General features: G+C 40.4%; 2 protein-coding genes across 3 annotated transcripts in view; one reads left to right on the top strand and one right to left on the bottom strand.

Annotated features, from left to right (window-relative positions):
- Positions 1-15,689, top strand: part of INO80D (INO80 complex subunit D) — a 75,190-nt gene that overhangs the window by 38,425 nt on the left and 21,076 nt on the right. For both annotated transcript variants that reach the window (XM_081243078.1, XM_081243077.1), the window contains exons 6-8: positions 6,121-6,345; positions 13,143-13,252; positions 14,669-14,802. In XM_081243078.1, coding sequence (XP_081099204.1) covers positions 6,121-6,345; positions 13,143-13,252; positions 14,669-14,802 — 469 coding nt within the window. The remainder of the gene's footprint in view (positions 1-6,120; positions 6,346-13,142; positions 13,253-14,668; positions 14,803-15,689) is intronic.
- On the bottom strand, positions 7,414-7,954 carry LOC308621935 (large ribosomal subunit protein uL15-like). Its single transcript, XM_081242787.1, has one exon. It carries the CDS (start codon positions 7,931-7,933, stop codon positions 7,487-7,489), a length of 447 nt encoding a protein of 148 aa, XP_081098913.1. The 5' UTR covers positions 7,934-7,954; the 3' UTR covers positions 7,414-7,486.

Here is a 15,689-nt window from a genome sequence, read left to right as displayed (position 1 = left end):
TTATGTTTACCCAGAAGTGAGATTGCTGGATCATATGGTAATTCTGTTCTATTTTTAATTTTTTGAGGACCCTCCATACTGTTTCCCATTGTGACTGCTCCAATTTACATTCCCACCAACAGTGTACAAGGATTCCCTTTTCTCCACATCCTCACCAACACTTATTTCTTTTTGGTAGTAGCCATTCCAACAGGTGTGAGGTGATATCTTACTGTGGTTTTGATTTGCATTCTAATGATGATTAACTATGGTGAGCATCTTTTTATATACCTATTAGCCATCTGTATATCTTCTTTGGCAAAATTGGATTTTTTGCCTTTTTGCTATTGATTTGTATGAGCTCTTTCACTTTTTCCTTCACACATTTTGTAGTTCTGTTATTTGATACATAAACATTCAAGCTTGTTCTGTTCTCTTGATGAAGTGATCCTTTTATTTTTTTATTTTTTATTTTTTTTGCTGTACGCGGGCCTCTCACTGCTGTGGCCTCTCCCGTTGCGGAGCACAGGCTCCGGACACACAGGCTCCGCGGCCATGGCTCGCGGGCCCAGCCGCTGCGCGGCATGTGGGATCTTCCGGGATAGGGGCACGAACCCGTGTCCCCTGCATCGGCAGGCGGACTCTCAACCACTGCGCCACCAGGGAAGCCCGATCCTTTTATTTTTATAAAATGATGCTCTTTATCCCAGTCATAGTGTTTGCTCTGAGATCTTACCTTATGTGATGTTAGTATAGCCACTCCAGCTTTCTTTTGGTTACTGCTAACTTGGTATCTTTTTCAGTCCTTTTACTTTTAACCTATTTTAGTCTTTATATTTGAAGTGGGTTTCTTGTTGGCCGCATATAGTTAGGTCTTGCTTTTTTATGTACTCTGACAATCTCTACTTTTTATTTGGGGTATTTAGACCATTTAAATTTAATGTGATTTTTTTTTTTTTTTTTTTGGTACGCGGGCCTCTCACTGCTGTGGCCTCTCCCGTTGCAGAGCACAGGCTCCGGACGCGCAGGCTCAGCGGCCATGGCTCGCGGGCCCAGCCGCTGCGCGGCATGTGGGATCTTCCCGGACCGGGGCATGAACCCATGTCCCCTGCAGCGGCAGGCGGACTCTCAACCACTGCGCCACCAGGGAAGCGCTAATGTGATTATTGATATTATTGGATTTAAGTCTAACATCTTTTGTTTGTTTTCTATTTGTCCTATTTGTTCTTGTCTTTTTCCCCCTGTTTTTCTTTTTTGATTATTTTTTATGATTTCATTTTATCTCCTTTCTTGGCTTATTAGCTGCATTCCTCTGTTTTATTTTTATAGTGGTTGCTTTAGGGTTTACAGTATACAGGCTTATTAGCTGCATTCCTCTGTTTTATTTTTATAGTGGTTGTTTTAGGGTTTACAGTATACATACTTAATTGCCTTAGTGTATCTTTAAGTGTTATACCACTTCATGTATAAGAACCATATGACAGTGTACTTCTATTTCTCCTTTCCCATCCTTTGTGCTATAGTTGTCATACATTTTACTTCTACCCATGTTATAATCCCCCACGTTTTTACAATATCTAGAGAGCTCTTTATTCTTTGAGTAGTTCCAGATTGCCATCTGATGTCATTTTCTTCTGTATGAGAGGTTTCCTTTAATATATCTTGTAGTGCAGGTGTTCCAGTGATAAATTCTTTCAGCTTTTGAAAGTCTGAAAAAGTTTTTATTTTGCTGTCACTTAAAAAATTTATTTTTTATTGAGGTGTAACTGTCTATGCCTTATTTTTTTTCCTCAGCTCTGACTATGCCTTCTTTTCTTAATATTTATTTATTTATATGCGTGGCATGCGGGATCTTAGCTCCCCGACCAGGGATTGAATCCATGGCCCCTGCATTGGAAGCTCAGAGTCTTAACCACTGGACCACCAGGGAAGTCCCCTAATTCTTTAAACATTTTGTATAAGTCACCAGTGAAGCCATCTGGTCATGAATCTTTTCTTCGTGGGAAGTTTTCGCTCTTTTGTTGTTTTAATAAAGTAAAATAAAGGGACTTTTATTTGGAAAATTTCATGTCATGCCTTGAGATTACAGACAAGCCTGAAGTTTTACGAAATCAGGTTTGGAATTTACTGCTCTGTATTTATTTGGAGCTATTAGTAGCATCTTAATAATAATACCTGTACTTATATTGTGATTTCACATGTATCATTTCTTTCTCTTGACCATGGGAGTTAGGTGAGCCAGCTATGTCTCCATTTCACCCAGATGAGAAAAGTTAAAGAAAGAAGGAAACTTAACACATATCGAGAAATGCTGTAGGTACCAGCCCTTGTCACTGCTGGTATATTATGGGAGCTGGCCTTTCTCTTCCTAATTTGCTACTCTTCCTCAGCAACCAGATTTGAAATATTTATGTCTAGCATCTTAGAAGTGGGAGGCATCTTGAAGATTTTCTAGTTTAGGACAGTGCCAAGGATGGTCTGTGGATCTGTGCTAGTCTGCAAACTGCTTGTTACTGGACCACAGCAAGATAATTTTGGAAGTTATGAATAAGCTTTGAAAACTTTTATCATGATGTAATGTGCAACATCCAGGTGAATCTTTCCATGGTTAACTTGAGAAACACTCATCTGCATTTTCTCTGCAGTAATAAGAGTCTTTTTAAATAACAATGTTGGCAGTTGACTTTTCCACCCTAGCTTTATTTTCCCTTTAAGACTTACTGTTTCTTTTCTTTCATCTTTCTGTTATGGCACTTCCATTCTCTTAGTTATACAGATTCAAAGTCACTATTGACTTTCTTATCCTTCATACCCAGTTACCAAATTCTTTTGTGATAATGGCCCTTATGTGTTGTGTTCTTTCTATTATCTCTGTGGCCTTTTACTTTTAGTCACTCCCAGTTGTTAGCCGTTGACTCCGAAATCTGTATCTCTTCTCTAAACGTGCCCAAGTTTATAATTTCCAACTGTTTTTCCACCACTCCCTATGTTGCCTCATCTGTACTTTAAAAAAAATATAAATTTATTTATTTATTTATGGCTGCGTTGGGTCTTTGTTGCTCTGCCCAGGCTTTCTCTAGTTGCAGCAAGTGGGAGCTACTCTTCGTTGCGGTGCACGGGTTTCTCATTGCGTTGGCTTCTCTTGTTGTGGAGCACGGGCTCTAGGCGTGCGAGCTAAGTAGTTGTGGCACGTGGGCTCAGTAGTTGTGGCTTGCGGGCTCTAGAGCGCAGGCTCAGTAGTTGTGGTGCACGGGCTTAGCTGCTCCATGGCATGTGGGATCTTCCCAGACCAGGGCTTGAACCCATGTCCCCTGCATTGGCAGGCGGATTCTTAACCTCTGCGCCACCAGGGAAGCCCCTCATCTGTACTTTAAATTACCTAGGTCTAAAATGGAATTTATTTCCTACCCCAAATCTGCTCTTGCTCCTGTTTCCTGCTCTTTGCCAATGGAAACAGCTGGGTGATTATTGTCCCTTCCATCTTCCTTGCCCAGTTGACAAAGTCTGTCTCTCTCTTTTTTCTTTTTTCAGTTATTTGGTTACTTCGGGTCTTCATTGTGGCACACGGGATCTTAGTTGTGGCACATGGGATCTTTTGTTGTAGCACGTGGGCTTCTCTAGTTACACTGTGCGGGGTCCGGAACATGCGGGGTCCAGAATACGCTGGCTCAGTAGCTGTGGCGCATGTGCTTAGTTGCCCCACAGCATCTGAGATCTTAGTTCCCCGACCAGGGGTCGAACCCGCGTCCCTTGCATTGGAAGGCAGATTCTTAACCACCGGACCACCAGGGAAGTCCCCAGAGTCTCTTATACATGCAGATTACCTCTCATATTCTCCAGTCCTGCTGCTGCCCCCCTGGTGTAGGGTCCTTGTTATTTCTTACCTGGAGTTTTATCATAATTTCCTCACTGTTCTCTTCTGTCTCTTCCTCCATTTCTATCTGCTGACAGTGTAATCTTTCTCATGCATAGCTCTGTTATTGTTAGCTATTTTCTAATAATCTACAAGGTTCTTCATTGCCTGTGGAACAAAGGTTGAACTCTTTAGTCTGGCCTTTAGCTTTAGAAAGTCTACCTAACCTACCAGCACTCCCCTGCATTCCCCACGCCTTAGCCAAACCAAGCTACTCAGTCCTTGCTGTTCCCCATCCTGTCCATCTCTGTATCTTGGCTTATATTGCTTTATCCTTATGAGGTACCTTTCTTTGCTCATCTTCAAATTCTACCCTTTTTTCAAGGTTCAGTTCTGTTGTCATCTCCTCTACAAAAAGCCTTTCATCCAGCAGTCTTTCTAGGGAACTTTAAAAGCATTTTATCTGTACTTCTCCTATGTTTCTTGTTCTCTACCTCACATTAAAGATACTAACAGCATGTACTGGCTCTACTACAATTCCCAAATGGAGACCTGCTGTGGGACTTTGGGGAACAATTAAAATAGAGATTCGTGGGCTTCCCTGGTGGCGCAGTGGTTGAGAGTCCGCCTGCCGATGCAGGGGACACAGGTTCGTGCCCTGGTCCGGGAAGATCCCACATGCCGCGGAGCGGCTGGGCCCATGGGCCATGGCTGCTGAGCCTGCGTGTCCGGAGCCTATGCTCCGCAACGGGAGAGGCCACAACAGTGAGGGGCCCGTGTACCGCAAAAAAAAAAAAAAAAAAAAATAGAGATTCGTGTGTCCCATCCCATGGAAATTCTGGTTCAGTATATCTAGGGTAGGTCTTGGGAAACTGAAATTTTTAAAAGCTCCTAGCTTTTTCACAAAGCATGATAGACATAGAGTAAATGTTGAATGTCTAATAGGTGAAAAGGTTGAAGTGAGATCCTTCAATTGGTGTATCTGTAGTAGAAACTATACTGAAGAGCACATGACTCTTAAGACATATACTAAACAGAAGTTTACAGAGTAGCCTGTGATGGGCTATTCTGAAGAAAAAACAGGTAATACCACTCAAGAAGAGAAACCAAGAAAGGATTTACAGAATATTAGTAAGAGGGCTTCCCTGGTGGCGCAGTGGTTGGGAGTCCGCTAGCCGATGCAGGGGACACGGGTTCGTGCCCCGGTCTGGGAAGATCCCACATGCCGCGGAGCAGCTGGGCCTGTGAGCCATGGCCGCTGAGCCTGCGCGTCCGGATCCTGTGCTCCGCAACGGGAGGGACCACAATGGTGAGAGGCCCGCGTACCACAAAAAAAAAAAAAAAAAAAAGAATATTAGTAAGATAATAAATATATCGTCTGTAGTGTCATATGTGTGCTGTTTGTTTATGTTATGATATAAGAGAAGGAAGGTAAAATAACACAGGTCAGTTTTCAAGTCTTGTGTGCATTATTCCTAACAGTAAAAAATAATGAGATCACATTTATTCTATAGAAAGGTGACCTTTTTAACCTCCCTGGTGGTAGACATTGCTAACTAACCACAGCTCTCTTTCTTGTTGAGCCTAAATGTGCCCTCAGCATCCTTTTCAGTGTAGTGCTCCAGCAGGGGCCACCAGTCAATCAACATTAGCATAATGATAGAAAAGCCTCTGTGTAATTCCCTGTTATATGAAATGTTGTTTAGCATATCTCCTGTAGTTTAAAAAAATACTGTAGAATGATTGTGATCCCTATAATCAAAATTCTTTTAAGTGCTTAGCAAAAAAAGGGTAGTTAACAACCAGTACATCTGAAAGAGCAGCTCTTAGATAGTATTCATTGCTCCACTGGAATTCACTGCTCTATCTCTGGTATGACCTATTGTTTATGAAATTATGCTGAGTGTTTCCTCATAACCGTCGTGTCATTTACTCATACTTTTTAGTAAGTAGAGGTAAAGAAATTTTTTTCCTCCCCAAAATCCCTAGCCACTTAAAATTTGGAAGACACTGATGTGTTGAGTGTCTAATTATGACAAGCTAAGAAGGTTAAGCTTCTTAGAGCACTGGATTGTCTCTACTGCTCACTTACTGTTAAAACACTGTACTTATTTTCAGCTGCTCTACTGAAATTCTCTTCCTCTAATTTTGTTAAACGTGTGCTCACATGCCACAAGTTTCAGCCCTGTGCATCCAGCCCCCCCGCCCCTTCCTCATCGGCTTTTCCCCTTTTTCAAATGAGCCTAACGTGTAATCAAGTTTTCTGCTTCTCTCCCTGCACTCTCTAGGTCGGATGATGATGATACAGAGAGTAGGAGCTCCAGGGTGACCCAACTTTGCACTTACTTTCAGCAGAAATATAAGCACCTCTGCCGCCTGGAGCGGGCAGAATCCCGTCAAAAGAAATGCCGGCACACGTTTAGGAGAGCTTTGCTGCAGGCGGCCAGTAGAGAGCCAGAAAGTACTGGCCAGTTGATCCAGGAGCTACAGAGAGCTGCATGCAGTCGGACCAGGTCAGAGCCTCACACTACCACCTCTTTCTAAGAACTCACCTCAGTCTGTTTTCTCTAATTTTTGAGAGGATAGTCGAGACACAATGAGTGGTGAGCATATTATCTTGAAATATTTAAGCATTGTATTTTGGTTTTGTTGCTCAAAGTTCTATGATGGCCAAAAATCCTGCCATGAGGTGACAGTCAAATTAAAGTATTACTATAATTTTGCTGGAGTTTGATTAGAATTTAGTCAGTAGAGGATTTGAGAATGTTACCTGTCTTTAAAAAAATACAATGCTTAGAAATTTTGTGTTATTTAAAAGTAATATTTAGGTTTTTTTAAACCACAAAAGTGGTATTGTATGTTTTTTACTTATACTATTTTAAAATTTTCTTTCCATTGTATTTTCTGTTAATATCTACATAATCCCATATATCATGTATTCAAAATGTTTTATTACATTGGATTTCTTTGGGGGAGGGGAATCCCTTCTGTTTATAATGAAGATACTTGCTTATTGTGAAAATTTGCAAAATATAGAAAAAGGCAGAAAATCACCATAATATCACCATTCACAAAACAGACCAAGCACTGTGAACATTTTGATTCTATCTCCTTCTAGTCTTTTTCTGTGTGTGTGTGCACGTGCGCACATGCACAAATAAACATTATATAGATAAAACATTTCGGGGTTTATATACCTAAATGTTACCAGTGGTTACCTCTAGTGGTGGGATTATGATAAAGTTAAAAAAAAATTGTAGTCTGTGTATTTTAATTTTTCTATAGTGATCATGCATGACTCATTTGAGGAAAAAAGAGTTTAAAACAAGCAGAAAACTAAAAATTAACCTTTGCTTTGTAGCTATTGATCATATTCCTTACATAGCTATATAATTTTTGAAATTTCATTTTGTTTAATTTGGTTTTCATTATATTTGCTGTAAAAAAAAATGCGGTTTTTCAGTTGAGTATCTCAAAAAATACTATGCCCTTAAGATTTTTCTGCTTCTTGGCATATTTAAGTTGTTTGAAACTGTGTATGTATATCTAATATACCTCCATAGTGGTTGCAGCCTGCAGTATTTCCCCTCACTCTTTTTTTTTTTTTTTTGAAAAGCACTTGTTATCATTTAATGAATCTCCCACCATGTGGCTTCAAGCTACCAGGACACAAGCCCCACCGACACCCTTAATCTTCTCCTCAGCTCTTCTGCTGAAGAATTTGGCCTTCACGATGGCAGGCTGCTTTGGGAGCTTTCCCTTCCCCAGAACTTTGTAGTAACCCGATCGCACCACGTCAATGATAGGAGCAGCTCCAGTCTTGTTCTTGGCAGCATTTACCCGTGTCTGCTCACTGACCAAGGTCCACAATTTATCAAGGTTGACAGTTGGGCAGAAGCTCTGGTTCCTCTTTAAGTGGTAATGCCTCATACCAGCTTTCCCAAAGTATCCTGGGTGATGTTTATCAAAGTTGATCCTGTGGTGATGCATGCCACCAGCATTACCGTGGCCTCCCGGGTGCTTCCGGTGTTTGCCGATGAGGCCATGGCCGTGGCTCACGTGGCCCCTAAGTTTCCGGGTCTTCCTTAGTCTGGATGGCATGTCGGCGGCCAAGACGAAAAAAGCTCCCCTCACTCTTAAGAGCTCCCAGTCCCCTGTAATGGAGGTAGTGTCTGTCATAGAACATCTTTAGTTCTTAGCTTACTTCTTACTTACTCAGAGACTTGCCTTTCTCAGAGAAACATTCCCAGATTCCACTGACTGTGTTGGGTCCCCCTGATATATATGCTGTTGTGCTCTGTACTCTGCTTCATTGTAGAATTTATACTTACATTAATGTCTGTCCGTCATGCTAGACAGTGGTTTCTGTGAGGGCAGGAACAAGTTATATTTTGTTTTTAATCTCCAGGGTTGATGAATGAATGAATAGAATTGAACAAGTGAAGGTCTATTCTCTGTTTATTGAAAGAACTCACTCAGTCTGACATAGGTTTTAAAATAATGGTATTTAACATTTATATTATATAATGCTTTCAAGAGTATAATTTCAGTAGAAATTTGAGCTTTGTCCAGCATGAAACAATCTAGATGTAGACCATTGTATATATCGGGTCTCGTATATTATTATGACCCTGTCAAAGATGAAAGAGACTATACTGTGAGCTTGGGACAATTTGCTATTTGTGTGGAAGCTGTATTTACCTATGATTTTTTTTTTTTGTGGTACGTGGGCCTCTCACTGTTGTGGCCTCTCCCGTTGCGGAGCACAGGCTCCGGACGCGCAGGCTCAGCGGCCATGGCTCACGGGCCCAGCCGCTCCGCGGCATATGGGATATTCCTGGACCGGGGCACGAACCCTCGTTCTCTGCATCGGCAGGCGGACTCTCAACCACTGCGCCACCAGGGAAGCCCTACCTATGATTTTTTTTTTTTTTTTTTAAACATAAGGTGTTTATTTTATTTTATTTTTTTAATTTTTTTTTTGCAGTATGTGGGCCTCTCACTGTTGTGGCCTCTCCCGTTGCGGAGCACAGGCTCCAGACGCACAGGCTCAGCGGCCATGGCTCATGGACCCAGCCGCTCCGTGGCATGTGGGATCTTCCCGGACCGGGGCACGAACCCGTGTCTCCTGCATCGGCAGGCAGACTCTCAACCACTGCGCCACCAGGGAAGCCCATACCTATGATTTTTAACTGGCAAAAGGACTGCTTCCTTTTCAGAACATCTCCCAAACCACCCTTAGTGATGTTTTTAAGAAAATTTCATGATAACTAAGTATTACAAACAAACACCAAGATGAACTTGATTATAGTTCTCAGATTTATGTGATGTCATTTGGTTATGTCTCAATCATATGACAGTGTGCCATAATCATTCGTTGGTGATTAGTAGCTAGCTGCTTTACATTACATATACTTTAGGTTTGCAGAAATCAGCTGTCAGTTGAATAATGTCACATATATTTTAGGTTTGCAGAAATCAGCTGTCAATTGAATAATGTCCACTGTGTTTAATATTTTTTGTTCTCAAAGACCTAGTTCCACAAAAGACATTTAAAAGGTTGCTATTAAATATTTTATTTTTATTTTATTTTATTTATTTTGTTTTTAAATTTTTAAAATTTTATTTCTTTAAATTTTTTTTTTTTTTTTTGCGATATGCGGGCCTCTCACTGTTGTGGCCTCTCCCGTTGCGGAGCACAGGCTCTGGACGCGCAGGCTCAGCGGCCATGGCTCACGGGCCCAGCCGCTTGGAGGCATGTGGGGTCTTCCTGGACCGGGGCACGAACCCGTGTCCCCTGCATCGGCAGGTGGACTCTCAACCACTGCGCCACCAGGGAAGCCCTCTTTAAAAATTTTTTGGCTGTGCTGCACGGCATGCAGGATCTTAGTTCCCTGGAATCGAACCCGTGCCCCCTGCAGTGGAAGCGTGGAGTCTTAACCACTGGACCGCCAAGGAAGTCCCGCTGTTAAATATTTTATTTATTTATAAATTTATTGATTTTTGGCTACGTTGCTGTGCGCGGGCTTTCTCTAGTTGCAGGGAGCGGAGGTTACTCTTCGCTGTGGTGTGTGGGCTTCTTATCGTTGTGGCTTCTCTCGTTGCGGAGCACGGGCTCTAGGCACTTGGGCTTCAGTAGTTGCAGCATGCCGGCTCAGTAGTTGTGGCTGCGGGTGCCAGAGCTCAGGCTCAGTAGTTGTGGCACACGGGCTTAGTTGTTCTGCGGCATGTGGGATCTTCCCAGACCAGGGATCGAACCCAAGTCCCCTGCATTGGCAGGCAGATTCTCTTTTTTGCGTTACGCGGGCCTCTCACTGTTGTGGCCTCTCCCGTTGTGGAGCACAGGCTCTGGACGCGCAGGCTCAGTGGCCATGGCTCACGGGCCCAGCCGCTCTGCGGCATGAGGGATCTTCCTGGACCTGGGCATGAACCTGTGTCCCCTGCATCGGCAGGCGGACTCTCAACCACTGCGCCACCAGGGAAGCCCGGCAGGCAGATTCTTAACCACTGCACCACCAGGGAAGTCATTAAATATTTTAGAAATTAAAAGTGTAGTGACTACCTTCTAATAGGTATTCTTTAAATATAGTTTAGATATAAACTGAACAACATTAAAGTGTTCTTTATATAATAACTTCGTCATATTTATTGGTGAATATGTGGAACAAGTCATTGAAATAGCTTAAAATATGTAAACCCAAATCTCAGTATCTTGTAACCCACAATCCTGAAGAGAGGTAGTGCTGGTTGTGTGAAAACTTCCTTTTCAATGGGGTATCCAGTAGAGCATACAAATGGGAAGCCCGTTGTAGATATTTTCATATTAACATCAAAACCTTTGTTTTGTTGGGATTATTTGGATAATAAAATATATCTAACATCACAGCAGGCATTTTTACCTTAATTATCCATGGGGATGTTGAAATTCTGGCTTTGGGTTTATTTTAAGAGAAAGATTGGTGAGTTGGAACATAATGGTGATTTTAAAAAATGAAACCAATGGTTTGCTTTGAAGTTTAGGGTAAAGAAAGTGAGGGTCGTGTTGTAACACTAGGCCTGGTAGCTGGCTGAGCAAATTATTAAACTGTTCAATGAAAATTATCCATTCAAAATAGAGAGGTACCTTCTTTTTAAATCTAGACCAAGAGGAATTAGGCTTAGCTGCCAAAATAGTAAAGCTTCGTCTTTTTTGAAAATGTGTATTCTTTTTACAGGGCTTAATGACCTAGCTTCTCACTCTTGTGATCTGACAAATCTTGCAGAACTCTTAATTAACGAAACTTCTATGGCAGCACCTGGCAGCATCTGTTTGCATTTACTGTTTATATGAAAGTTACAATTATAATGAAAATATTCTTTTATTTAGATTTTATGTAATAAGTTCATGTGTAACTTATTCTATATGACCTTCTCTAATTAGTGTAAATGATTCCACTTAAATCCTTAGAAAGATATTAGAAACAAACAATTCAAAGTATTTCTCTATTTTTGATGTCTGACTTGTGACTCAGTGCATTAGGTAGATTCTTTTTCCATACTCAGGCATGTGTTAAAGGCTTAACAGTTTGTGACGCTTTATAGAATTACATAGATAGCATAGTTTTTATATTGATACTTTCAAGAATTTAAATATTGTTTATTTTTAAATTATTTTTATGTTTGTATAAAACTATGGAAGGATCACAAACTAATAAAATGAATACTTATTATAGAGCGAGTGGGAACTAGCAAATCAAGACGAGGGTGGAAAGGAGATTCTTCACTGCCTAGCTCTCTGTTCTGTATCCCATTCCTCATGTACTAGGTTAAGTTTTCTGCAGATGTATTGTTTAGCAGCTTGACGAGGCAGGACAGGAAGAAAGACGCAGACGTAAAGAATGGACTTGAGGACACGGGAGGGGGAAGGGTAAACTGGGACGAAGTGAGAGAGTGGCATGGACATGTATACACTAGCAAATGTAAAATAGATGGCTAGTGGGAAGCAGCCGCATAGCACAGGGAGATCAGCTCAGTGCTTTGTGACCACCTAGAGGCGTGGGATAGGGAGGGTGGGAGGGAGGGAGACGCAAGAGGGAAGAGATATGGGGATATATGTATATGTATAAGTGATTCACTTTGTTATAAAGCAGAAACTAACACACCATTGTAAAGCAATTATACTCCAATAAAGATGTTAAAAAAATAAACTGAAGAAAATGATGATGATGATGGTGGTGACTAACAACCATGGACTCTTTACTAGCTGTGTACCATACTATATACTGTATGTGGTAAGTGTTTTAGGTGTGTTATGTCTTTTGGTGCTTGCCTGTCGACTAGAAGTACTCTTATCTCCACTTTACAGGTGAGGAAGTTGAGGCTTAAGCAAGGCTAAGTAACTTGCCCAAGGTCACAGCTAATAAGAGGTAGAGCAGAGATTCAGAGCCAGGTCTGTCTGATCTAGTCTCATGGTCTTCATCACTATTCTCTACTGCCTCTTTGTAAAGTAAAAGAAACCAAAATATCACTTAAAAAAGCAAAAAAACAAAAACAGATAGACATAGCTGAGACCAATTATAATGTAATATTTGTTTTGTCAGTAGGTTGGAGAAGTATTGGAACTGGTCGTTGTAATTCATATTTGCATTTTTTTTTTTTTTGTGGTACGCGGGCCTCTCACTGTTGTGGCCTCTCCCTTTGCGGAGCACAGGCTCCGGACGCGCAGGCTCAGCGGCCATGGCTCACGGGCCCAGCCTCTCCGCGGCATGTGGGATATTCCCGGACCGGGGCGCGAACCCGTGTCCCCTGCATCGGGAGGCGGACTCTCAACCACTGCGCCACCAGGGGAGCCCATATTTGCATTTTTAAAAATAAATTTATTTATTTATGTATGGCTGTGTTGGGTCTTCATTGCTGCGTGTGGGCTTTCTCTAGTTGTGTCAAGTGGGGGCTACTCTTTGTTGCGGTGCGTGGGCTTCTCACTGCGGTGGCTTCTCTTGTTGTGGAGCACGGGCTCTAGGCACACGGGCTTCAGTAGTTGTGGCACGGGGGCTCAGTAGTGTGGCTGGCAGGCTCAGTTGTTGTGGCCCACAGGCTTAGTTGCTCTGCGGCACGTGGGATCTTCCCAGACCAGGGCTCTAACCCGTGTCCCCTGCGTTGGCAGGCGGATTCTTATCCACTGCGCCACCAGGGAAGCCCCCATATTTGCATTTAAATAATGAATGTAGGTAGTTAAAAATGTGGGTGTTACAGAGTAGTAACATTATTTAAATAATTGCCCTGGATTCTTAAACCATTTTTAAAAATCAGTTTTGTGGTTTTTGTTCCTTAGCATAAGCCGGACCAAGTTGAAGGAGGTGGAGCCAGCAGCATGCAGTGGGACCGTGAAGGGTGAACAGTGCACCAACAAAGCCCTTCCATTCACCAGACATTGTTTCCAACGTATCCTCTTAACTAAATCAAGTGTGCATTGAAAAGTACTAATTCATTGGGTGATATATTTCATTCTCAGGCCAAGTGATGAATGGCTTTTGAAATCATAACTGTAATAATTGAAAATAATTTTTATATTACTTCTCATGTTCTTGGTGTCCTCTGAATAGTTTTTTCCTGCTTATACCATTGTGACTCTGTATTCAAGAATCATATCAAAATGAGCAAAGTTGACAGCAAGTAGTAGGTTTTTCCAGTGGCTGTCACTTAAATAAATTTTGTTAATAGGATTCTGGTCCTTCCAGTGGTTCTAGGTAGTTTGTATGAGGCAACCATGACACTCATTGATGGGAAAGTCAAATCCCATTATTCAAAAACTGTTTTTAGTCTTCCACGAAAGTTATGCAGTTTTACAGTACACTTTTTGCTATGGGATTAATTTGCTATTTTTATAGAACATGGTGCTGATTTGAGATGAAAGATAACAAACATCACTGACTAGGAAAGAATATATCTTAAGACAGGATATACTCGAGGAAAACCTATGTTAAGGAGCTTCAGACTGGTTATGAAACCTTATTATTTTCACTTTTATTAAACATTTGAAGTTGAGTAGCATTTTAAAAATTTATATAATTGCAATTACTTTTCTTTGCTATCTGTCTGATTTTTGCCTTCCTTTCTGTTCTTGGTGTTGTATTTTCACAGCTTTTTCAGCAGTAGTTTCTACGCAGTAAAGGCTTTATAAATAGCCTTAACTGTAAAAGCATAAAGGAAAAATGAAAGGTATTTCCTTAATAGATAAAAAGTAAATAAGGAAATGTAGTTAGTGGCTGGCTAAAAGTATAGATGCTTAAAAATGATGATGATAAAAAGCTGATGTTCCAATTTTAACAGTACAGTTTTGATTTAAAAGTAATTTTTCATAAGTTATGAGTTTGAGTTTGGTGTGGGAAGTGTGAAATGAAAAATTCAAATTTGGATAGTCAAGTTTTTTGTAATTATATCTTTAAATATTTATTCTTGATGAGTATCTTAGGCAGAAATTTTCCTTAAAATAAAGTTTTTTGTTTGTTTGTTTTTAATCATCATAGTGGAACTTTTAGGAGTCAATGTGTTAGGAAGGAAATGACCCTGCTTCTCCAAATAACAGAAATCACAATGGCCATAAATCACAATGGGAGACTCATGTTAGAAGCTCATTAGCAAAATAGACTCCTTCAGAAGTATATTCTGAGAAATAAAGATGAGAAGTTCAACTATTATCATTTTTCTATTCTTAGTAGTTGGGTTGGTTCTTTAGCTTTTATAGATAATAAAATTTATACTTACTAAGCACAAGTTAGGGAAGAAAAATTTTATGTAGAACTCGAAAAATTAAATGGTTTCAGTGTATCTTATTCCTAACTTAAAAAAAAAACCCAGATATCCTTTTGAACCGCTCTCAGCAACTCTTCTCAAGTTGCACAGCCAAGTTTGCAGATGGACAGCAGTGCTCTGTGCCCGTTTTTGACATTACACACCAGACACCTCTGTGTGAAGAACATGCCAAAAAAATGGTAAGTTCAAATTTTATTTTCTGCAACAGAGGCTTTCAAAGTTTATATATATATATATTTTAAATTGTATTGAAGTATGGTTGATTTACAATGTTGTGTTAATTTCTTCTGTACAACAAAGTGACTCAGTTATACATATATGTATATGCATACTCCTTTTCATTATAGTTTTCACAGGATATTGAATGCAGTTCCCTGTGCTGTACAGTAGGAACTTGTTTATCCATCCTATATATAATAGCTTGAGGCTTTCAAAGTTTTGATAGCTGTCCAGAGTAGGAAATATTTTATGACTTAGTACAAACTATATGTATGTAAATCACTGAAACAAGTTTTGTGAAACAATACTCTTTTAGTACCTCATATTTTGTAGTCTCTTCTATTTCACTAAAAAAAAAATGCTGGTCATAACCTATTGAATTAATTTTATACCCTCACTGAAAAAAAAACACTGTTCTAGAAAGTAGTAGTTAGTTAGATGTGGTCATTTTTGTTTATTATCTATAGCTAGTCTATACTTCTCTTCTCCTCAAGATACATTTTCTTATACATAGGCAGATTTCCCAAGATCTTTCTTTGCTCCATTTCTCTAGGATTTTGCTTTTCTTATATATAATTCTGCGAATGTCTTGGATATTTGATGAAATTTCAGCCAAAAGCCAACCCTTATTATAATTCCATTGGACTTAATTATTGCTTTAGTTAATGTGGTAGCATAAGCCCTAATTAATTCAGAATAATTTGGAGAGGAAAGTCTGAATTAGTGAACTACCTGAATTATATAATCACTTCAAGTAAATGCATTTCACCCATCAGACACTTACTGAGTTGTTCTGCTATTTGCAAGGTATTGTGCTAGGTACCTATGTATTAAAAAGTTGAATAAG

The sequence above is a fragment of the Mesoplodon bidens genome (genome assembly GCF_964165515.1).
Source record: "Mesoplodon bidens genome assembly, chromosome: 8".
Lineage (NCBI taxonomy): Eukaryota > Metazoa > Chordata > Mammalia > Artiodactyla > Ziphiidae > Mesoplodon > Mesoplodon bidens.
This window is presented reverse-complemented; position numbering and strand designations above follow the sequence as displayed.

Bases quoted from the DNA above. Each gene is read 5' to 3' on its own strand.
- LOC308621935 (XM_081242787.1), bottom strand. From the start codon at position 7,933: ATGCCATCCAGACTAAGGAAGACCCGGAAACTTAGGGGCCACGTGAGC.